The sequence below is a fragment of the Eucyclogobius newberryi genome, unplaced genomic scaffold (assembly GCF_026437365.1).
Source record: "Eucyclogobius newberryi isolate DKJ021-1_F unplaced genomic scaffold, fEucNew1.0.hap1 SCAF_1, whole genome shotgun sequence".
NCBI lineage: Eukaryota > Metazoa > Chordata > Actinopteri > Gobiiformes > Gobiidae > Eucyclogobius > Eucyclogobius newberryi.
Genome location: NW_027315723.1, coordinates 4,874,713 through 4,900,291, shown reverse-complemented (window position 1 = coordinate 4,900,291; position 25,579 = coordinate 4,874,713). Strand labels below are relative to the sequence as shown.

Below are 25,579 nucleotides of genomic sequence, written 5' to 3'. Positions count from 1 at the left end.
TGGAGGTTGAGTCATTTGGGGGTGGTGGAGAACCCTTGGGTGAAGAAATCTATTCTTACAGCATGGAAGGAGCTGATCAAAACATACACACAAAACAAAAATGTTAAAATCAAAATGTCATACCTAGCAGCACCAACTCAAGATTTAAAGTCTGGACAGCAAACGGTATAAAGGTCTTTTACCAGGCAGTAAAGGAGAATCGTATGAAGAACTTTGATGAGTTGAAAGAATCCTTTGTCTTGGACAAACAGGACTTGTATAGGTATTTACAAATATGGAGTTATTATAGGCAAGAAATGTAAAATGATTATGATCCTCATAGACGTTTGACTGAAACATCCATTAAAGCTTATGAATCTGAACTTTGAAAATGAGACAACCGCTGTTGTGATTTGAGGCATTACAAAAATAAAATAAATTGAAAAGTATATATACATCTCATTGGAAAACCACAAAGTCACATGTTTGGAAGAAATTCTGTTGGAAAAGTATGTCTTGTTTCTTTTCTAACACCATTAGTCACATGGAAGTGCAGACTGCTGGAGGCAAATCACTATCATATCATGTATCTTGGGATTGTCCCGTTGTTGCCAAAGTAAAAGAGACACTGACGATCAAGGACTGGTCTGTGATCATAATGGACATACATCAAATGGGAAAAAAATTACATTAGGACTTCAATTGAAAATGGACAAATTTGACAGACTTTGGAGTTTTGTTGGATGTCTCCTGCTTTTATTTTGTGTCTGCTCTCTCTCTCTGGTCATGTTTTTCCTTTTCTGTTTGTTTTTTAAAATGTTCTTTAATTAACAAAAATTGAAAAATTGAAACATTTAAATAAAAAAGTTGTATAAGAGGAGATAATATAATGAACGGTGGTCTGAGTTTTGTCACAAACGTCTGCTTTTACAATGCACTGAATAAATCAATTTATTAAGTCCTACCTTCACCTTCTTTGTCTTGGTTTAGCATTTACATTTTTATTTTTTCACATTTGGCAAAGTAAAGTAAGTACAGATTTAATTTCAATGAACTTATCTTGTCAAAAAGTACAAATATTGCAATAACAACATTATCACAATATAAGGCAGTTATGGAATATCACATCATTTTCTCATTTGCCTTTTCGGTCTTGATTTATCCAAATGAAACATCCTTCTATCCTTATCATAGTGACTGAAATAAAGTACAAAAATGATTGTGAAGCCCCATAATCATCAGCATTCCCAACCACTTATAGTGACTTTTACCTTAGACTTCCTTCCTGATTTTCACGTTAAAGATGTGCAAATTCATGCGTTTAACAAACCTTAGGCTAGGATTGTATTCCGATCATTTCAGCATAAATAGCTTTGGTCTCTTGACTGAATATCCCAGCCTCTCGGATAGTATTTATTAATGCGCCCATCGTCTTATGTTAAATATGCATAAGGTCATATATTCCACACAGGGAACAGCCTTCTCAATACATTAACGCTCATTGATATTCATCGCCTGTTTAAATAATAGATGCACAACCACAAATCACTTTCTCTTTTGTCTCCGTCCACATATAGACTTTATTAGGTACACCTTGGACCTTTAAAATGGTCCCCAGCGCAGGAGTCCCATGTCAAATGTAAGGGTAGAAGTTATGATCACGTTTTTATTATTGAAACGTTATTAAGACATTTTCTTCCAGTAGTGTTAATATTTCCTTTTTGTCTTTTTTTAAAAACGACTATGTTTAGGTCCCCATACATTTAATACGACACACGACCTTATTCTCAGTTGAATGTGATGTGAAACGTGTAAACTCCACAGAGGCAGAAACAGGTGAATCTTAAAGTCAATTGTGCGGCAGAAGCACTAGACCTGGTTTAGTCCCAGTGTAGACCTGGTTTAACTCCCTCCCTCACCCCATCCTCTGCATAATAATATTGCCCTTATATTTTGCTGTGTATTCAAGTTTTTAAAAATTCAGACAGATCAAAGTGGTCCACCTCCACAGCAGAGCAGGATTAGGTGAGTGAGTCTACCTCCAGCAGGCTTAGCGCTCACATATAAACATGTCATGATATTTTAGCACGCTTTTCACCAAAACGACACGTACAGCGCTTCAAATGGGGGCTTAAAATGAGCCAATCTCGCCAAGTGTCAGCAGTCAACATAAATTTGAGTTTTTTGAAGCGTACTTTGGTCACACACCTGAGGAAAACTAATCCACTGCTACCAAAACGACAGGAACAGTCTAGTAAAAGCAATATAGATTTGCTCCTGTCAATACTGTACGTAGCAGCATCGGCTTTAGTAGTAGTGCGGGTAGTGATAGTAGTACTAGTAGTCAAAGTAGTGGAATAAGAATAACAGTATTACTATTCCTGTACAGGTTATACTGTATACTCACACTTTCCTTTACATAGGGCACCATGTAGGGCTCATGCCATTTTTAGAGGTATCCAAATGTCCGACAGGTGAAAAAGAAGCGCACTCAAAAATTACCCAAATGCAGCTTGAAAAGTAGAGCTGGTCAGTAAAATAGTCAAAGAGAGTGAGAAAAGCAGACAGCGACAGGTCTTTATTGGGCACACCACAAGACTAAATGAAAGAGTTTTCACAAAACGTGGTCGATCCGAGATTATGAAGAAACGACTCCATTACAATGTCACTAGCATTAGCCACTTACTTTAACTTGAGCTGTTCAAAGAGTGATAGTTTCCCTGCTCAGGCAAAAGGCTGAATAATCCAGTCTGTTTGATATTTAACACGAAATGCATCTTTGCTTAAACTTTTACCATTAATATTAATCCATACATACATGCGTTTACAAAAAAGTATTCAAATTGTAGTTTAGCTGACTTGTTTTCACCTATAGACAACAGAAGTCAAGTGAGCCTCTGTAAATGAAACACTAGAGTCTGATAAAAAGTGCAGCACTACATAATGGGTATATACACGCTATATAGTAGTCATTAGCCCGAAGTGACCCAAAGGTAAGGGACTAGTGACCCCTTGGTAAGGGACTAGTGACCCCTTGTTAAGGGACTAGTGACCCCTAGGTAAGGGGCTAGTGACCCCTAGGTAAGGGGCTAGTGACTCCTTGGTAAGGGACTAGTGACCCCTTGTTAAGGGACTAGTGACCCCTAGGTAAGGGGCTAGTGACCCCTAGGTAAGGGGCTAGTGACTCCTTGGTAAGGAGTATCCAGTATTATCATATTGCAGTAGTGGAAGTAGTTGAAGCTATAAGTTTGTAGTAAAACATTAACCTGTGAATTTGACTCTCTATGCGACTCAGTGTTTTGTGGTAATAGTATGTAGTTATAGTATTAGTATTAGTAATAAAGATGTAGTACATGCCCTGAATATGGTAGTCTACAGTGGCAGGAATAGCGTTACCAACACTAGCAGTTTTGTTCTGTGTTTGATATAAAACTGTGTAACTAAGTAACTAACTAAAGTAGCATCTGTGTCTTGGGCCTTACAAAAATAAATTGATTTGATTTGATTTGATAAAATAACACTTACCTTTACAAAACAAACGTGTATCAAATTACACACAAAATCATGATCTTGTTTTCCAAAAATGTGCAAATGTACAAAAAGATTAAGTTTATAGCAAATCAGGATATTTTCTATATTTTACAATGCGAACACTAATAAAACCTTTTCTCATTGTACTTCCCCCATAGTATTAACCAAACAATCATTTCTGCGTTGTTTTTCTTATGTAATGTGGCCTGGGGGAGTACATTGCACCATCTTTAGCTTGTATAGGACCATCAGAAATATAAACAACATCCATAAGGCAGAGGGAGCGAGTGGGCGGATGGTACAATGATGCCGTTTCTACATCAGAAATATGTATTTTTTCTAAATCTTTGCATATTTTGGCAGTAGTTAGCTCCAACCCACTCCTGGCTTTCAACATAACATATCCTGCTCGGTGTTGATAGGATAAAAGCGTAGCGGACTTGGCTAATTCCCTTGGGTGCTTGTCGGATTTTGGTGGACCGGGGGTGGGTACAGACGATTATTTTGTAAGCAGATCAAAACCTATGGGGCAAAAGTAGTTTAACATTTTAAAAAGAAAAGGATAGCAATAACTCAACTCGATTTAGATTTTAAGTTGACAAAATGATGGCATAATTAGTCATAAGGTGAAGAGTAGAAGTAGTAATGATAGAAGTCGTTTTTTTATTGATTTGTATTGGAGACAATTGTTTTATTCTATTTTATGTCAGTAAAAGCAAATAAGCTGGCTTTCAATGTTTATTTCTAGAACATAAACTAGACAACTTCTAATCAGTGATATTTAACACAAAAATAGTCACATTTCTTCCTCTAAAGTCTTAACTCCACACCAAATGTTTTCATTGACAGAGGATTGGCTTTGGACTTGAAAAGACATATTTTACTAAAAAAAATGACTGAATCTTAATCAAAATTGAAGAGCCCTTGTTGTACTGGTGGTAAATGACAACGTATATTAATTCAAACTAAAAAAGCATAAATCATCCCTTTTCAACATGCAAACTGCACCACCATCGTATCTACTACTGTAGTTAAATCCACTACAATAGAGAAGCTTGTTTGTCCCTGCTCATGTCTGCTCTTCCAAAACAAAGTGAACATTTCAAACATGTTTACTTGCCCTTCTGAAAGTCAATGTTGCTCTATATATTTATAAATCTACTTAGCTCCCATTCACAGAAAGATAGGACACTGGTCTGTGCAAAAACAAATATGTGATTTCAGGGGTGACCTAACGCAGCTGTTTGCTACATACTGTCGCCCACACCAAGATGGCTGCCAAATCCTGTCCAAACTAAACATTTACATCTGCTGAAAGGACAGGGAGGACAGCCAATACTCACCGACAGGTCTGAACCAGGACTAAACCAGAGATAAACCTTGACTAAAACTTCAGGTTACTTTTGTAAGCCCGGTTCTCTGAGTAGCATGAGTAAGCCCTATATCAATATGGCATTGGCAACATTGTGACATTGGCACCCACCTATAAATGCCATGAACACAATGTCACCGTCATTCAATAAGCAAACCTCTTCTTCCAGGAGCAAGAAGGGCTGTCTAGTGTAACATCTCACTCATGCTACTCCGAGAACCGAGCTTTCAAAAGAAACCTAATGTTCTATTTCATAGCATTCGTTTGTCTCATTATGGAGACTCCCGTATTGCCAAACAAGCTTATCGCATTGACATGATGCCAACCAACGCCCCTGGTGGAGCCAAAGATCAGGGCATGTCTCAAGGTGAACCCACACTGAGGACAGCATGGGACAGACCATGAGACGTGACGTCCAATCTGTAAAACATTAGAAATGTCAAGGGTGAAGACCAACAAGCAGCAGCACAGATATCCTGAACAGACACACCACTGAAATACGCCCAGGATGTTGCCAGGCCCCTGGTAGAATGGGCTCTATGACCAACCGGGACCTGGAGGCCTGCAGTGGAATAAGTCAGCAAGATGGCTTACAAAATGTAATTGGAAAGGCTCTGTTTGGAAACAGGTTTTCCCTTGAGGGGTTCAGCCCAGGACACAAACTGATCCACCTGTCGAAATGATCTGGTCCTTTCAACATAGGTGCTCAGAGCTCGGAGAGGACATAGCCTGTGCAAATGCTGCTTCTCAGCAGAAGTGTGGGGTGGAGGCTGAAATGCGTCCAAATCCACTTGGGTACAGGCGCCAAACACCTTTGGAACAAATGCTGGATTGGGCCGCAGGGTCACCCGGAGATAATCAGGACTGAATTGCATACAAGCGCGATGCACTTATAGAGCATGAATATCACTGACCCCTAAACGTGATAACAATGTAAGGTCAATGTCCCCAAATGGTTGAAATGGATGGACAGTGAGAGCCTGTAGCACAACTACCAGGTGTCATGATGGTGGCATGGGTTTGGACACAGGCAACAGTCTCCTGGCACCTTTCAAGAATCGACAAACCAGCGGATGCTGGGCCACGGTCTTGCCATCAAAGCCAACAAGACCTGCGAAAAGAGCCGCCAAATATACCTTGATAGCGGAGAATGCCTTCTTATTAGTAAGGTCCTGAAGGAATTATAAAATTACATTCAGAGGACAATCAAAAGGGAACACTACCGCGTTAAGGCACCATTCCTCACAAACGTTTGCCTTTCTGTCATAGAGGGGCCTTGTGGATGTAGCTCTGAATAGCATTTCTAACATTCTGAGACAGACCAGCCGCGATCAGGCTCAGCCACTCAAGGGCTAGCTAGGCCTGTAGCGCGAGCCGCTCGGGGTGATGATGAAATATTTGCCCCATCACTTGTGTCAAGAGGTCCCTGTGCAGGGGAAGAGCCCGTATAGAAACAGCAACCTCCGCCAGCCACGGCATTTGTAGGATGATCAGTATCAGCGGCACACGGTGTTCCTGCATAAGTGGTACCGTGGCCACTCGTGGGAGAGCGCGTCTACTCCAAGTGGTGCATGTTGATCGTGCACAGAGAAGAACCGAGGACAGTGAAAATTCTCAGCCAATGCACTGCTGCGCGGCCAAAGTTGATCCAAATTGGATCCACCACGCAGGGGTTCAAGCGCCATTCTCCATATAGGTCATTGCCCCAGGAAAACAGATCCGCACTTTTATACTGTACGCCAGATAACAGGCATGTACCCATAACAGAAGTTTGTGAGTGAGAGCAAGCAGAGGATGTAGTCCCCCCTTGCCGATTTATGTGAGCCACCATGGACATATGGTTCGTCCTCACCAGCACATGGTGCCCACTGAGGAACGGAAGAAAACCTTTCTGCGTGAGAACTACCACCATAAGCTCTACGTTATTTATGTGTGCGTGACGGAGGCAACGACTCCAAACACCGTTTCACGGGTCTGCCCTCGAACACACCGCCCCAGCCTACTATGCAGGCATCTGTCGTAAACACCTTCCTGGTTGACACAATGCCCAGTCTCACCCACTCGGTTAGGAGGCCTCTCCTTTTCCACACTTGTAACGTGAGAGCGTGCACTGATGAGTAATTGTTAACGTGCACAGTGACGTACGAGATCCAGCCGGAGTGCGCGCACACAAAGCTGAAAACCCCATATGTAAAGCTTGCCCAAATTTACCACAAGGATTACTGACACCATCAGCCCAAAGAGTCTGAGACATAGACAGTATGAACCGTTTCACTCGAGAGAAATTGGTTTGCCCGTGAAAGTGCGTACCCTCTCCAGAGAAGAGCGGCCCAAAAACCATCAAGTATTTCCTTTAAGGTGGGATATATTGGATATGAGAATATGCGTCTTTCAGATCGATTGATGTGAACCAATTGCCTGGACGGATTAAACGGGGCCGAGTGTGAGAAACTTGTATCTCCTAAGATATTGATTCAATGCTCTCAGATCCAGAATAGGGTGGAAACCTCTCACCCCCTTCTTTGTGACAAGAAAATACCTGAAGTAGAAGCTGTTCTTCTTTTGACCCAATGGCACTATCTGTATTGCCTCTTTGTTCATCAGAGAGGAAATCTTCTCTGTTAGAATCATGGCAGATTGTCCCTAAGCTTGACAAGGAATCAGACCCTTGAATGTGGGAGGCGCAGTGGCAGATTGGAGCCTGTAGGTTATTGTCCTTAGCACCCACTTTGATTCTGTGCATTTCCACCAACTCTCTGCTCTTAATGGCAGAGCGTAGTGGAGCACCGAATGCGCTGCACCTGTTGGTGCTGTCAACAGCAATCCTTTGTTGCCCTCTGTTGGCGAAGGGTCACTGGTGGGACTGGGAAGGACTGCGCATGCGGGGCCCGATAGGGCTGGGACAGTGTGCAAGGAGCCCGGGAGGAAAGTGGACGCTCCCCCTGGCAGTCAGGGGTGAGACAACGTTGAGGCTTTTTATTTGGATTTGGCCTTGTGCCTGGATGCGTCAGTGAACATTTTATTTCTGAATAATGCGTCTGCGTGCTTGTGAGACTTGAGTGTGGCAGGGAACAATCAAACACAAAATCTCGCTCCCTCTTGGCTGTGGCCCATGGAATATGCAACAGGTCCAGACTGTGCCGAGGAGGGGGGGGCACAAAACACCTCCTGTGGCACACTGGTAACAACAGAGACTAGCGAACTCGGAACTGTACCGTCTCACCACATGGGGGCCAGCCGGTGCTGTGGCAGGGGCCTGTGCCGTTGGCTGTCGTACACGGAAGGAGAGGTTAAAGCCAGCTTTGGGCCCCCTTGGGTCATGTTTGACCTCGGACCCGTCTGAGCTGTAGGCAACTTGCGTGGGAGACAGAGTGCCTCGTCCTCCCGCTACTTGGCTTCGCACCTCTGCTGCATAGCGGCAAGTGCAGAGCCAGATATTCCCTCCGGAACCACCAGCATGTCCAAAATGTCCTCCCTTTCCTTGTCGGACAGATTGGTCAAATTCAACCACCGTGCCCACTCTTGAATCACCAACATGGCCATACATTTACTTGCAGCCTGCACAGCTCAACGTTGGACACATGTCAGCAACAGTGGTAATGTCATCCCACGCCGCAGTGTTGGGGACATGAGCCATGTCCTCAAAGAGCTCCGCTTGTTGAGCAGCCAGCATGGAGGTGACATTTAGAGCTCTTAACAACAGAGCTGCCGCTTTGAAGGCTCTTTCAGCCATGGTGGACTGAAAGCAGTCAGTTTTAGAGGGGTGGGTGCTCTGGTGGACGTAAGAGCTTTTAAGATGGGTGAAAATGGGCCGCCACCATTGGCTCAGTGTGTGGCATACGGGCCATACAGTGCTTGTCCATATTGACAAAATCCAGAGAAGAAGCTCCCAAAATGGGGTTCTTACTGGAGGAAGGATGGTCCTTCCAGGAGACTAACACTTTGTTGGGTGGCCAGGGGATTCCAGCCTTTCCGCTGCGCGTTTACACACGTCATGAAGGTTGACCCCGGGCGGTGGCTGTGCAGCCCCACTGTCATACTTGGCCTGGGCCACAAGCAGAGAGCCTTGACCTGGGGGAACGTAGGAGGAAGAGTCCTCGTCGTCCTCAGAAACCAGACACGCCTCTCCGAAAGAATAGTTGTCCTCATAGTCCAGGAGGAGCAGCTCGTCTTCAAGGGGGTGAAAAAGTTCCAGTCACGTTGCCAATGTATTGGTATAGGGCTTCTGTGAATATGTGAGGAGGTGTATCCCATAGTGAGACAACGAATGTTATGAAAGAGAACAGAATAAAGCAAGACTAGATCCACATCAAAACAGGACTAATACAAGATAGAAACAAGATTAAACAGGGCTAAACCATGTCTAAAACAGGACTAAAACAAAACACAAACGGGTCTAAAACAGGACTAAACCAGGACTAAAAGGGTCTAAAACTGAGCTCAACTAAGACTAAAAATACAACCAGGACAAAAAAACAGGTCTACAACTTAAAGGACAGAAAGGACAGCCAGCTCTCATTGAGAGGTCTGAACCAAGACTAAACTAGGACCAAACCAGGGCTGAACCAGGACTAAAACAGGTCTAAAACTTAAAGAACATGGACCTGATTGACAGGTATGAAACAGGACTAAAGCAGACACTAAAGAAGGACTAAACCAGAATTAAACAAGGCCTAAATATGGTCTAAATATCAATCTAAAACAGGATTAAAACATGACTAAACCAAATCCAAGCCCAGAATAAACCAGGCCTAACCCAGAACAAGTCAAGCCAAAGAAAAAACAAAACAAAAAACCTAATTTGATCTTTAAATGCACAACTCAAACCAGAACTAAACTCAACTAAACCAGATGTAATGTAGGACTATACCAGTTTTAAACCCAAGTGTGAACCAGGTCTAACCTAAGACTAAACCATATCTCACTTTTCTCATTTCGAATTCTCGCTCATACATTTAGAACTTGCCCTTTCCCTGATGCCAAATGCATTGGAGTGAAACAACATTTGAGTGGTGCAATTATATCGGAGTGTGCACTGCGTCTGCTAATGAAGTCATATTTCAAGTTCAGTAAGAATCAAGTAATTTGGATAAAGGGCAGAGAGAGTGAGGATTGGGTACCCTGAGAGAGGGAAGGAAAGAGAGAGGAGGGATTCAAAAGAAAAAGGTAATTGAGATACTGCATAAGAAAAGAAACTGCTACATAAAAAACATCTGTTTAAACAAATATATCATTCAAACCCAGCTTTATTGAAAGTAACGTAGAGATTTTTGCACGTTTCCGTATTTGCACTTTATTTTCCATATTTGCACTTTTTATCGTACCAGCTATTAATGAGTTAATCCTGTTTATGGGTTTGTCTTCTCTGAGCCTCACAAAAACACTTGGATTCAAATGTGATGTCAAAAGTAGAGATCCAGGTCTCCAGTGCGGTCCATAAATCATCAGCAGACTTGCTTTGCGCTTTTGCGTCGACAAATTCTGTTCATTGCAACTGTGTGCCAAGCTAACTTTTGTTTATTACCACACGGCCATTCTCTTTTTGGCCTGTAGACACAGAGCTAACAGCCAATCCTGATGAGGGAACGCCTGTTAAGTAATGTTTGCTTTTCAAAAAGTTCTAAAACTTGAGAAGCCAAACCAAAGGTACTAGAGCACATAAGGCCAATAACATATCTTTTTAAATCAGGCATTACTGAAGCAAAGACTGAAGTTGATTTTTGTCTGAACAAGGGCCAAAGCTCATTTACTCACGTACAATTGTGGTGATTTTACAAGCAAATATACATGACACTTTTATTTTGTTAAATTAATGTTGAAACAGTCAGAAAAGTGTGCTTTTCCTCCCCCAGATTTCTTCACAAACTGCCACTTGACTATATTTACATATTACATACATATTTACTACATGTATTATACCACCAAGCAACACTAGTGTTAGAAAAACAAAACATGTCGGCATGTTAAGCAAGTATTTATTATTGCCAACCAGGAAGTGTCAAGTAAACTAAAACAGACCCTAAACCAGGTCTAAATCGAGAATTAAGTGACAAAGTAGGACTAAACCAGTACTAAATTGGACACAACATCTTGTACGTTGCTTTATCCACATGTCAGGATTGTGGTGGGTCCCGTCCACAGCTTTGGCCTTGTTCTTATCTATCGACATTGACACAGAGAAACCGGAGTATCGTTCTCTTCCAACACTAGAGATTCAATTAGGCTGCACAGAGCGATAGCGCTGGTCCTCACAGATCCCAGATAAAGAAACCAATTGCCCCAAAGTCAAGGGCAATACCGGCACGACTGTGCAGGAGCTAAGGCAGGACACAGGCTAAAATATGTGGTGAAAGTGTCAGTTTAGATTTAACTTTAGGTATAGGAATTATTTTTGCACGTTTTGGGTGGATAAACTTGAGATTGTTGAAAAATTATGTCTGTAAAAATAGGTATAAAAAAACCTCATTGTGGTGGGCTTTCAATTGGTTTCCCTTGTCATGTGTCCTTAGATAAAGTGTCTTGCCCAAGAACACAAAGGCAATATGTTGATTGACAAAGGCCTTGTTGATCCAAAAAGAAAAATTTTCACAATGTACTTACAATGTCAATTCTTCCAATCGGCCAAAATTGCAGTTGATAGCACAGCAGGGTTTAAGAGAATGTGCATCTCAAGATTGAATTTGTATTTATTTTTATACAGGAAAAGATTAAAATAGGATAATCAGGCCTGATTAATTAAAAGGTTTCGCAGCAGGTTCCGTTTCGCAGCAAAGGACTGAGAAACAACAACATTAACAATAAGAGCAGACAACCACAAACTCACACTGTACAGACCACAGTCAGTGACCACAAGTACAACCAGAAGCTCAGAAAAGTCTGTCAAATGTGAACATCAGCGCTGCTCTTCCTCAAATGGAGGCGGACATCAATCCAAAGCCAAAGACCTCGAATCCTAAAGACCGAAAGTCCAAATGTGCCGGGAGCTGCTCTTGTCCCATGTACATGTGTTTAATGATGGTTTACACACTGAAGTTCAGGGGGATGCTTTTCATAGGTACTTTTCAAATGTATTTCAAAAGCCCTGTTGTAAAGTCTGGAGTGACCAGATGGACAGACAGTCGGCGATGGTGGAGAGGACCACTGTAGGTGACTGACTCAGTAATATAGTGTAGTAATGTAATGTAGTTTAAAATATTAAACAAAATTCCTACCTCAACAGTCCAAATCCTTTCTTCTTCTTCCTGTCTGGGTCTTCCACAGGCTCCTTCTTGGTTTTAGTCTTCTTCTCCTTCTTTTTGCCTTTAGTTTTCTTCTTTTTCTTGCTGCTCTCGTCTGCTTCTAAATCGTTGCGGGACGAGGTGCTGGCCTGAGTCTCATGTCCAGAGCTCCGGTCGGACAAATCGTCATCTGAAACAGTAGAATATATATTTATCCATCAGAGGTGCTGTTTCAGTCAATGTTTAGACCTGTTTAGGACCTGTTTTTAGTCCAGATTAAGGGGGAACAAGAACAGGGGTGAACCAGTGATAAAAGCAGAGTAAAACAAAACTAAATGGGACAAACCAAGGTCTACATTCGGCCAAAACCAAACAAGTAAACATAAGCTTGTACTAACCCAGTTTTAAAGTTGTCTAAACTACAAAGACAAAAATCCAAACTACCCACCGTCTTCAGAGGGCCCTTCGTAGGACTTGTCGATGGCCTGTCTGAAGCTCATGTTACTGCCTCGTTGTCGGACCATGTGTGGGCGGGGCTTATGGAAGGGCACCTGGGAGAATGCGGAGCTGTGTCGCACCTCCTCCATCGCCGTCTGCAGACTCTCCAAAGAACTGGACTTCACGAGACCCAGGTTTGGACCCCGAGCGCCCCCTTCTGCAGGATCTGAGGTAAAAGAGAGGGAACCGTGAGTATTAACGCTCGTTTTGGACTGGCCCCGGTCCTTAGGCTGGTTTGGACTGGCCCCGGTCCTTAGGCTGGTTTGGACTGGCCCCGGTCCTTAGGCTGGTTTGGACTGGCCCTGGTCCTTAGGCTGGTTTGGACTGGCCCCGGTCCTTAGGCTGGTTTGGACTGGCCCTGGTCCTTAGGCTGGTTTGGACTGGCCCTGGTCCTTAGGCTGGTTTGGACTGGCCCCGGTCCTTAGGCTGGTTTGGACTGGCCCTGGTCCTTAGGCTGGTTTGGACTGGCCCCGGTCCTTAGGCTGGTTTGGACTGGCCCCGGTCCTTAGGCTGGTTTGGACTGGCCCCGGTCCTTAGGCTGGTTTGGACTGGCCCCGGTCCTTAGGCTGGTTTGGACTGGCCCCGGTCCTTAGGCTGGTTTGGACTGGCCCCGGTCCTTAGGCTGGTTTGGACTGGCCCTGGTCCTTAGGCTGGTTTGGACTGGCCCTGGTCCTTAGGCTGGTTTGGACTGGCCCCGGTCCTTAGGCTGGTTTGGACTGGCCCTGGTCCTTAGGCTGGTTTGGACTGGCCCCGGTCCTTAGGCTGGTTTGGACTGGCCCTGGTCCTTAGGCTGGTTTGGACTGGCCCCGGTCCTTAGGCTGGTTTGGACTGGCCCTGGTCCTTAGGCTGGTTTGGACTGGCCCCGGTCCTTAGGCTGGTTTGGACTGGCCCTGGTCCTTAGGCTGGTTTGGACTGGCCCCGGTCCTTAGGCTGGTTTGTCTGGTGCTCTTCAGCTCAGTTGGGTTCGTGGTAACCTCTGTTTCCTTGCCAAGAGCCTGGCACAACTAAGGTTTTCTCAATAAATAAACTCTAAATCATACCTTTTCTTCAAAAGGCCAATCTCAGCGATTCACAAAAAGACGTTTAGTCATTTCAAGTTTGTTTGTGGCTTTGAGACGCGGCTAAAGCTGGAGTAAACAGGAAACGACTTCAGATTTATCGTCGGCTTTTACCGCATTTGTTTCACGTCTCTACACATGTAACGCATTGGGTTTGGATCGTTTCAGATGCATTATCTATTGGAAATAAACACAGAAAACTGATTTTGCTTATTCAGTGTGAACTTGTGCAACGGCTCTCTAACCCAAACCAAGTCAGATCAATATTTAAACGTCAACAACTGAACGTGTACCAGATGTGGCCCAAATCAGCTAACTGTTCACATCTGTTCAGTTTAAACCTCTTCGAAAACAAGGTAGAGCCCAACCTAACCCTAAAAACACACACGCAAATGAACGTTAATGTCGTTACAGGCTGTGGAAATGTACCATCACTTTTCGACCTTTACAAGTTAACACTGAATTTAGCACCAGATTGAGAGACAAGAAAAAATAAACTAACGAGTAATAGAATTTGTAGCTTTGTACTGCAAGGATTAGAGCCGGACTAAACCAGAATTAAATATGGACTTTATAATAACTAAACCAGGAAATAAACCAGGACTCACATATATAATATCAAAGCAAAAAAGTAAGAAAACCAGGACTAAACCAGGCTCGAACAACGATCACCCAGATCTAAATATTTAGGTCTGAACCAGGACATAATGTGAACTAAACTAGAGTAAAGCGGCGGTGGGTCTATTTTTGGGGTAATTTCAAAGTGAAGCTACTTTCTTTTCATCATACACAAACACAGTTACAAATGCAATCACTTTTGTGGGAGGGCATCCTGTGTGGAGCGACCGAATGAATCAACATCCCGGAGCGACACATGCAGAAGAACAAGAAGAGAAATAATAGACCCTGTATATGGTATAAAATGTAGTATAGGTTGTTTTTTGGCATTACTGAGAACCTTTTCTTCACTTATTGGGTTTGTTGTTTGGTGAAGTTTGGACCTTGTATGGACCGGCGACATCTAATGACCAAATTAAACACTGCTAAACTGGGATTAAACCAGAGCTAAACCAGTTCTAAACCAAGTACGGTAAACAGCTAAATGTTCTAAACCAGGACTAAACCAGGGCTAAACCAGGACAAAACCAGGACTAAACCAGGACTAAACTAGGACTAAACCAGGACTAAACTAGGGCTAAACCAGGACTAAACCAGGACTAAACCAGGCCTAACCCAGGACTAAACCAGGACTAAACCAGGACTAAACCAGGCCTAACCCAGGGCTAAACCAGGACTAAACCAGGACTAAACCAGGCCTAACCCAGGACTAAACCAGGACTAAACCAGGACTAAACCAGGACTAACCCAGGACTAAACCAGGACTAAACTAGGACTAAACCAGGCCTAACCCAGGACTAAACCAGGACTAAACCAGGACTAAACCAGGACTAAACCAGGACTAAACCAGGACTAACCCAGGACTAAACCAGGACTAAACTAGGACTAAACCAGGCCTAACCCAGGACTAAACCAGGACTAAACTAGGACTAAACCAGGACTAAACCAGGACTAACCCAGGACTAAACCAGGACTAAACTAGGACTAAACCAGGACTAAACCAGGACTAAACCAGGACTAAACAAGGACTAAACCAGGACTAACCCAGGACTAACCCAGGACTAACCCAGGTCCAAATCTGACCCAAACTGTGCTTCGACATAAAAATGTGAAATCACTGCATTATTTCTTGACTCAAACATCTCCAAAATTAAGCTGGAGAAAACGAACGGCAGTCAATCTTAAACTTATTTTATATATATATATATATATATATATATATATATATATATATATATATATATATATATATATATATATATTTATCATCTCCATTGGAACCACATGGAAGGTAGAAATATATCTGTTGTGAATGGGGTGAAATGGGGTGAAAGGTGACTGACACGGCAATGCAGAAAGTCAGCAAAAAGGGAACAATGAGGTGCAATGGAGGAGAGAGAGTGTTTTCGGGGAGAAGGAAAGAGAGTAAGAGGAGAAGAGAGGGAGAAAGAGATGAGGGGGAAAAGGGTTAGAAGGAAATGGGGAAATGGAGTGAGGAAGGGGAGAGATAAGAAGGAGGGAAGCAGGGAGTCAAGAAGAAGAGAGGACGAGAAGAGGGTGGAAGGGGAGCTGAGAGAAGGGAGAGAGAGAGAAAGAGGGCAGGAGGGAAAGAGGGGGTGGGGGGAATAGGGAAGGAGATAGAAGAGCTGACAAGGCAAAAAAGAGGAGGAGAAACAATTTGGGATTGGTGAAGGGATGACAGAAAATGTAGGTCAGGATTTAATTGTGACCATGAATTACATAAAAAATTAGGGATGAGACAGGATCATGTGCAGACATGTTTTTTAACTGAACCGCACATTTATGCATCATAGTTTATGCTAAAATCTCGTCTTGTGGCAATTTTTTCTACGCGTGTTGGAGTGGAAAAATAAAATAAAACCTTGATTTTCAACAGCCTTTTTGCTTTGTCCTAACTTATTCCTCACTTTCCTAATCGCGTCACTAAAAGCCCCGTCATGAGTTTATCTGTGCTGTTCATCACTTGGAGTTTTGCCATCACGGTGACGCTAACAACAACAGCAACTAGCACGCTAACGGTGCACTTCCAGGTTCACGGAGTATATAAAGACTTCATAATAAGAGAGCCTAAGAGCAGCTTTTACAAAATGTCTGTACTGGGAATAAACACATTTTTACTTTATTGCTCTACATGGAAAAATCCATTGCAGTATATTTAAGAGACAATTGATCTTAAGCTAACTAAAAGGCTTTCTTTCCCCATTTTACTCATAGCAGGTTTTTACTACTTTGAGGGCCTTTTAGCTGCACTGAATTACAATGCTTTAGTTTAATATGCCCTCCACCTGACTGTGTTCGTCACCTTCAAACTCCAACGTCAAGGTCTCTAAAATAGTTTTTCAAAGCGTTACAAGCAGCGCCCAAAACTTTCCTGCTCGTGCACTTAAACTGGGAAAGATGTTTTTCAAAGCCTAAAAAAAAAGTAAAGAGTAAAATAAAACTGAAAATGGCATGTGAAGTGGCCCGGGTGTAAGAGTAAGCCAGCTTTTAAATCTTAAATTGACTTTTGGAGAGGCAGAGGGATTTGGGGTTATAAATAGCGGATTGAGGAAGGGGGAATAAAACGCTCCATTTGAGAAGCTGGGATTTGTGTCACAAATGTAATTATGGGTGTCCAGCTCAGCGCCTGATAGCATTAAGCCTCTAGACTGAGAGAAAGACTGTGTGGGCTGCCGCAGAGGCCACGCAGAGGAATATTCAAAATAAGGCGTCACATTGCTGCTTAGAGATTGCGCATGTCCTTTGCAAAGCTATTTACATAAATCACAAATGACTAGATCCTTTTGAAATGCATTCATTATTATGTTCAAAAGGTGCATTATGTCACTTTTCTGGTCCAAAAAGGCCTGTCACAATAATGACTACATAGTTCATGATATTGCTGTGCATACATTTGCTTTGCAATAGTGGAGAGTGAGGATGTCAAGACTATACATTGATTGATCATTGTGATTATTCATGTGACAATACAGTAATTAATTGTAAGAACTAAAACATATAATTCTTAATAATAATAAAATCATAAATAATAATAATAAATAATAATACATAATAATAATACACAGTAATAATAATAAATAATGATAATATAAAATAGTAAATAATACATAATAATAATAATACATAGTAATACATTATAATTAAATAATGATTAAATAATAATAACAATAATAATAATTCAATTTCAGTAGTTAAATTTTGTAAAGCTGGTCACATCCTTGAGGAATAGTGCCTTGTTGGGAATTAAATAAAATTAAAGATGTCACTGTTATTTGTTCATGTTCTCTGTAATTGTGAATCATTGTTAAACTGTGGTGTTTTTTCTCACAATAATTTTAACACTAAAATGTATATTGTGACATCCTTAGTGAAATACAATAGGGTAGAATGACTACGGTAACTTCTATAACTATGTCATCCCTCAGTGTTCCAGGCAGGTTCCATAGCAAAATAAAAATAATATTGGTCAAATGGACAAAATGTTTAAGTGTGGATATGTTTTGGCACTCATCCAACTGGTTTCTTGCGTTCTGACTTTGTGTTGTGGTTTTAGTAAGTCACCAAAACACCCTTGTTGTTTCTGAATGAGGTTTGACAGTTCATCCTTAGAGACTCATCAGTTCTTTGTCAGAAGAACACAAGAAGCCACAAACTGTAAACCTTTTGTCCATGTGCTAATATCTATGGCTAACTTTTGTTTCATTCTGCTATTCATTTGTTGCAGCTCATGTGTGTTAACAATAAAAATGTTTCAATATTATAGTTTATCATGTATTTTGAAAAAAAAACATCTTTATTTATTTAATATTGGACGTACAGCAATAGCCTGTAGGGACGAGCATGGCTAAAGGAGATAATCTTCCAAATTCTGATGAACAAATTCCATTTCCAAAAACAGGACAAACTATAACCTCTGACGCCAATTTGAGTTTCTCCTGTAACTATTTCAAGCCCGGTTTAAGCGCTGGGCCCACTGGAGTGTAAAACAGTTGAAGAGGAGACTGTGTCCTTGTCGCTTTAATAGAAAAATCACTTTGGTCACACGACTTTGCCTTCTCATCTCAGGCCTGTGCCGCTAAATGAATAACGAGGGGGAATTAGGATGGATGACCGGACGGGACGTGCCAATCTGCGCCTATCTGAGCCTATCTGAGCCTAACTGTGCCAAAGCGGGACAGAGCGGGCCAGCGGAGAGTGAAATCTGTGTTTATCAGTGATTTAAGCTCGGTGTTGTATGCGCTGCTCTGATAAAAGTCTGACAGACAAGTGCCCTTCACAGCCTCGAAGCACAGAGATTAAAGACCCAATTCACTCACATTTGAATACATTTAGACACGTGCAGTAGTGTTAAAGCGGCAGAGAGATGAGCAGTAATGAAATAAATCAATGTGCTAGAACCATCCCGTAAATGTCTTGGTTGAGGTTCAAATATGGCACAAAAAGAAAATGATTCTTAAGTGGATTTTGATTTGATTGCGATATTGTGCAGCAGTAGTCTTAATAAAAAGGTGCACTATGTTACCAAAGGGTCCGCCAGCTGCTTGTCTTCCACATTAGGGCATTAAACGTATCAATTTCATCTAGACAAGCAGTTGACGGGACCAGGCCAAGTTACTCGTCAGATCTGTGGAGACGCGAGCCCACTCAATGCAAGAATGCACAGTATTTTTGACAGTATTTTTGAGCAATAATACAACTTTTAATAGATTAAATGCAAGATAATAATGCCATAGCGTGGAACATTCCGGGCAAAACAGTAACACATGGATATGAGTGACTGAAGAAAGGTTACAGAGTGCACCTTTTAGTACTTTTTAGTGCAGTCAATCGTAAAAAAGGAAAGAAAGAAAATCTGTTTTCTGTTGAAATGTGATGAATAACAATGTTTGCAATGTGAATAATAGAAAAGTCTGTGCAGCCGTGCAGACGTTTACATATTGCATTAAGTATTAGTGTGTCTGTGTCCATTGTGAATGCATCGAACAAATATTCGTAGCCTCAAACATCGCCTCAGGCTTTTTCTGTATTGACGGAACAGACGGGACAAGGAGGACCAGAGAGGACCAGAGAGGACCAGAGAGGACCAGAGAGGACCAGAAAGGACCAGAAAGGACTTTGTTCAGTGAAAAGTTTAAAACTGAATCATAATAAATATGATAATAATAAAAAAAAACACTGTTAAGTAATTACTCCTGACTCTCTGTTACAATATAGTTAATAATAGTTTATCCGCAGGCCTTTCTGTGTGGAGTCTATACGTCTCTCCCTGTGTCCGGGAGGGTTTTCTCTGGTCAGTACTGTCCACATCAACGTAAACATCCACAATAAGTAAAGTTATCCAGGTAAGATTCTGACCAAGACTAAACCCAGATCTGAGGTTGTGTCTCTGAGCGCTGCTCTCTGCTCCTGACGGCTCCATTCAGCTGCACAGAAGCATGGGTCCAAAGCCCAAGACAAATTTCCCAACAACCTTTAACCTTAACTGTATCACTTGTGTTCTCCTGGGAACTAAAATACACGACACCTCTGTTCTCCAATGGGCCGCCCGCGGGCCAACACCAGACCGCCAAGCAATATGGTCAGCGGCCCAGTTTCTCATGATCAAAAATATTTGTATTTATATTTTTCTCGTTGCATACATGGCTCAACACAAATTTGTTGCAGCTCCGCCACTGGTCACAGCAGGGCAGCCCCGCCCCAGTTCATCTGGAACACTGCTCAAAGCACAAACGTGTGATGCTGCAGACACAGTCAATAACAGCTTCATTGATGATTTGATGTAAATGCAACACGCTAAAGGACCATGTGCTCCGAGTGTTTGGACGTCTACTTTGTAAACGAGGAACTTTACGCGCCGTGGCACCGGAGGGCCGTGTGTTTTCCAGGCTTCGTTGTGGGATTGAAAGGCCATAACCTGTGCAAGGCAGGTGAGACAGTTTGTCCCACAAGTCGGGTTATGAAAGGTGCACCGCGGTCTCATCCCAGGACATGTGCACCGTTGCATTAAGGCGTGTCTAAATTCATGCCCTCATAGGCCAATTTCTCTGTGAATATGAGTTGGATTGAAATCAATTCAGTTCATTCATTTTCTACCATTGTTCCCGGTCATGGGCGACTGGAGCCTATCCCAATGACTTTGGGCCTTGAAGGTTGAAGAAGCACATTACAGCACATCGAAGTGGGACTTATTGTTGTTTTGGATATATGCACATTTGAACATGAAGAACACTGCTATGATTAAAACATTACATTAACCGTTTTGTGGTTAATTTAAGATAAGATATTCCTTTATTGTCCCACATGGGGAAATTTCATTGGTGCAACGCAGGTAGATACAGAGGTAGATACAGAAGAACAGAACAGATCACTTATAGGAAGTCTGAAAAACATTGATTCATATGATTTATGAATTTATATGATTTATGATTCATTGACAATTTGTGCAATATTGAACCTCAACCAAGGCACATTTGATCACATTCCTGATACACTGTGAAAATATACTCTGACTATAGTTATCAACATAAAGCCAAAAGAATACAGAGATTCTATTTATTGTCAATATCGTCCAGTCATAATTATACTATTTAATACAGATATCTATTTTTTTTTTCTGCAATTTCATGCAAGCTATTGCCGTACCAACATGCATATGCATTTACTCCTACAGCTGAAGCACAGCAGCACATACACACCACTGCTCCTCTACATGGATTCAACTTGACTTACTGTTGTCACACTGCCAGGATCGCAGCATGTTGCCCTCTCTACTCGAACATCTACTCCCACCTCGACACCCTGTGGAACCCCCACATTCCCACCAACAGGCTCCCAGCATGCATCAGTACTCACCTATCAACTCTTACTACATACAGTACAATGCACTGCCAGGCTCTGTTATGGGGGAGGGGAGACCAAAGGTTGCCATGGGTTACAAGGAAGTCCCATATAAAAAAAAGCCTTGAGGGTTCTATAGAGGTATGAGGAAAGACATGAGGAGGAAACAAGAGCAGGAGTCAGTCAGTTGATGATTTGGTTGAATTTCGGTAAAATCACAGAGTTAAAACTTCGTTGGTGTTATAAATTTGAGTTTTTTACATGACAAAAATAAAAAATGATCAAAAATTGTGAACTGTAAGAGTAAATAATATAAAAATATATATAAACATTCATCAATATAAACCTTTTTATGCGATTTTTTTTTTTTTGCATTCAATCCATTTCGTAATAAGGTTGTAACATAAGTCAAAGTACTTTCTGGATACACTGTATGATAATCTGCCGTACGTCTTCAACGCTGCAACATTTAAAAGCCTAAACTCAATACATCAAATCTTCTGTAAATCCATAAAGAAAATGACATGTAATTTCTTTGTCCACCTGGATCCATTCATAAACATTTACAGCCATTAGATTGTTGCCCAGCCAACACTATTTGACCTTTTAAGAACGCTGTTGAATTAGATAGGCTTTTATAGAAACATGCTGCAAAGAAGAAAGGCTGTACTTGGAGTGGGTTGAACTACGGCTTCTGCTGGATTGAACGGCGTAACCTTTATTGAACCGTTGACGGTAAAAAAGCAGCACTTTTACAGGTAGATGTGCAGCGGAGGGTTTTACAGCTGAGGGCAGGTTAGGGCCATTTTTATGGGTTTTCTCTACAACAACGCGGGGTGTTTATGGCCTTGTCTAAAGATTGGAAAAATAGATGCAGAGGTGCTGGACAAGGCCTTACATGAGCGGGATGAAGTACAATAATGTTGCAGGATGAATCGCAATTGAATACAAAAGTGAAAGGCCACAATTAATAAATAAAAATATGATAGTGTCTTCTTTTTTTATATATATATATTTTAAACAACAACACAATTAACATAACAATATAGTTGCAAAAACTAAAACACACAAAATGACAACAAAAACAAAAAAACAATAAATTAAAAAAAACAAAAAACGAATTGAACGAAACATTGGTACATAAAAATAAAATAAAATAAATCGAAAACAACGCCAGTATTTTAATGCGTTTTAGTAGGCCATATATTTCTTTCTTTCCATTTCTTTTGATTTTATTTATTTACGATACCATGTATTATTATTTGTTATTATTATGTATTTATTTTCTAAATTAATTATTTAGAAATTCAATTTTTACAAATATATTTATTTTTTTATATAGTATAGATAGTGTCTTCTTTGAAAATGAATACTTATCCAAGCGCTGCAAACACTGTACTTTTGTTTTAATTTAAAACTACTTTTATTCACTTTTATAACGTTTGTGAATAAAAGTTGTTTTTTGAAGGAGGATCCACCACCTGACAACACATCACATAGAGAAGTTACCAGAGAAGTTACATTAGTACTCTGACACAAATCACGGGGGAAGAAGGCCAGATGCGAGCAGAGGAAGATGGAATATTGTTCACAGGGAAAAACTGCTGTGACTGATGCCTCGTTGCTGGAGGGATCGCTACCAGGCACGAGACAATAAATGTACTAGACAAAATATATTCAAAAATCCACATGGCACTAGAGTTTGGGGCTGTATCGTAAATGTATATTACTACAATTGATGTTTCGGAGATGTGCAAAATTTGAATATAATTGTTTTATATTGAGTTACAAGCCAATATCATAGAGACATCATATTTGTGCACTTCTGTGGGTAATTTTAAGTTTCATTCATGTTTTGTGCAATACTTGAACTTCAAAAAGACATTTACAGAAACGTTTTAGCACATTTCTGATGCGTGGTGAAAATATTGACCAATTATCCTTATCCTAATATTCCTTTTGGTCAATATTGCTCACCACTATTAGAGGAACTTTGCTTTTGGATTGGGCTGCAACAATTAATCTACAAATACTTACTAGTCTACAATAAAAATAATAATAATTGCCTGAATTCTAGAGACGACAATATACACTACCGTATTCAACTTTCACACTAATTACGTGTCATGCTTAACCATTATAATGCTAATTTCCCAGTGCCACTGATGAATGAGAAGACACTTTGATAGATCACTTTGTTACAGGTCAAACTAATAGGAACCAATATTGTTTGTACAGTGTGTCAACCTTTGAACTAACACGGTTATGAAAAATTTGCTCCACGGAAATGTATTGTGATGCTAATGTTGTGGTGCTATTGATGAATACCGAGCTAGTTTTGATGGATCACTTTGTTGCAGGTAAAACATTCGCTCTGTGGATATTATAATATGTTTGGCTTGGGTTTTAAATCACGACAGCTGCCGGGCAGGAGTCCAAAGTTTGGGGTCGCTTTGGGTCGTTCACGGACAAAATCGGGACGGAGAAAACATGTTCACCACATGGATTCAGCTCATTCAGTTAGAATATAAGCCTATGTTACTGCACGGACCTGCATGATTTACTATATCATACATTTTATTACATGACAGCGTAGAGACGGTAAATTAGCAAAAGAATCATACAAAATTATTTATTGTGCCCGTCTACCTCCTGAGTATACAGTATAGAAGGGGGAAAAGCTAGCCTACCTTCACATGCTAATACAACAAGCATCGGTCACAAATCTGGGGAATTTGAGTGTTTTATGAGGCTCAGAAAAAAAAGATGAATGAAACAACAAGCGTGAATGAAGCAAAGTGGAACTCAGGATATCTTTTTGATGAGGGAACAATACGTACGTAACATGGTTAAAATCTCAAAAGTTTCTATTTGCATAATAGGCGTCCTGTAAAATACTACAAAACAGCATCTCTGCATAGCATGGTTGCTCACATGTTATAATCCTTTATTACCTCAAAGAACAAGCCACGGGGGACAGAATGAGGTACGGGTGAGTCATACAAATCTGTCTTAATGGATCCATTGCACATAAATTATGGTCTGAATTTAACTAAGAGATGGAGCTAAACCTGGGAAAGATATGAGTAACAAGGGTCAACTTTACCATTACAACCACTGACACATTCTGTAGTTTATGTCCTTCATGGTTTCAGCCTGGATTAGTCCTGCTTTTGCCCTGATCCTGTGGGCTATTCCCTGTCTACAATGGTCTGTATCTATCGGACACCTGGATTCACTCTGGGTTAGACCTGGTTTTAGACCTGGTTTAGACCTGGTTTAGTCCAGATTTAGTCGGGATTTAGTCTAGAATTAGTCTAGATTTAGTCTTGGTTTGGCCTGGTCACTGTTGGGAAGAGTACTTTTATTTAGTAATAAAACACTGAATACTGCATAAAAATGTATTTCGTATCATATTCTGTAACATAGTGTCATCATGGGAGCCTTTGCAACAAGACTAAACTATGGCTTAACCCAATATAATATACATCTTTGTACGAACCTTTACAGTTCCTAGGACTTGTACAATCAATATATATTGAAAAACATGTATTTACTTATCTATCTTGTATGTTTGACATAAAAACAGTCTGTGTAACACTGGTGAATGGTTGAGTAGTTCCTGATGCCTTAGAAAAGTGCAATATAAATTTGACATTTCTTTTAATTTAAAAATAAGGCACATTTTGTGAGTGGTCAAAAATGTGTCTTTGTTGTAGCTAAAAAAATGCAAAGTGCGTTGAATGGAAAAGTTAAGATTACAAGAAGTTGAGGAGCGTGCCAGAATACGTGACGGAAATAAAAAAAATAAGGAAAGATGAAAAAGAGGAGGGGCCGTGTCCAGAAGAGGAGAAGAGGTTTTAGTCAGATTAAAGCACACTGCCTCTAAAGACCATCCACTAATGAAATATGTCAAAGCCCATAAAGAAACAGCTACCGAGAGAAGGGGGGGGGGGGGGGGGGGGGGGAGGAGGGGGAGGAGAGAAGGGAGGGAGAGAGAGAGGGGAGAGAGGAGGAAGGGAGAGAGAGCAAAAGATGGAGGAATGGGAGCACAGAGAAAGTTGAACGCTGGAGAGAGGGACAGGAGGGAGCGAGAGAGGGTGGGGGAGGAGGAGAAAGGGAGAGCAAGAAAAGAAAAGAAAGGAGGAAGATGGATGGAGAGAGGGAGGATCGAGGGAGAAGAGAGGGTAAGAAGGGAGAGCAAAATAGAGAGAGGAAGTGAGGGGGATGAAGGAAATGGGAATGTACAGCGAGAGAGAGAGAGAATGAGAAGAGGAGAAGAGAGAGAGCAAGAGAGAGAGAGAGAGAGAGAGAGAGAGAGAGAGGGGGGGGGAGAGAGAGAGAGGGGGGGAGAGATGGGGTAAATACTATGAAGTCAGCAGAAACTAAAAGCCTCTGTCCTGTCAATACACATTAGAGGAGAAGAGAATAGAAAAACAGGAGGAAAA

At 41.4% G+C, this 25,579-nt stretch overlaps 1 protein-coding gene across 1 annotated transcript in view; it reads right to left on the bottom strand.

Annotated features, from left to right (window-relative positions):
* pard3ba (par-3 family cell polarity regulator beta a) overlaps positions 1-25,579 on the bottom strand; it is a 263,992-nt gene that overhangs the window by 110,144 nt on the left and 128,269 nt on the right. The window contains exons 18-19 of the mRNA XM_072443180.1: positions 12,548-12,763; positions 12,094-12,289 (exon numbers count right to left, since the gene is read on the bottom strand). Coding sequence (XP_072299281.1) covers positions 12,094-12,289; positions 12,548-12,763 — 412 coding nt within the window. The remainder of the gene's footprint in view (positions 1-12,093; positions 12,290-12,547; positions 12,764-25,579) is intronic.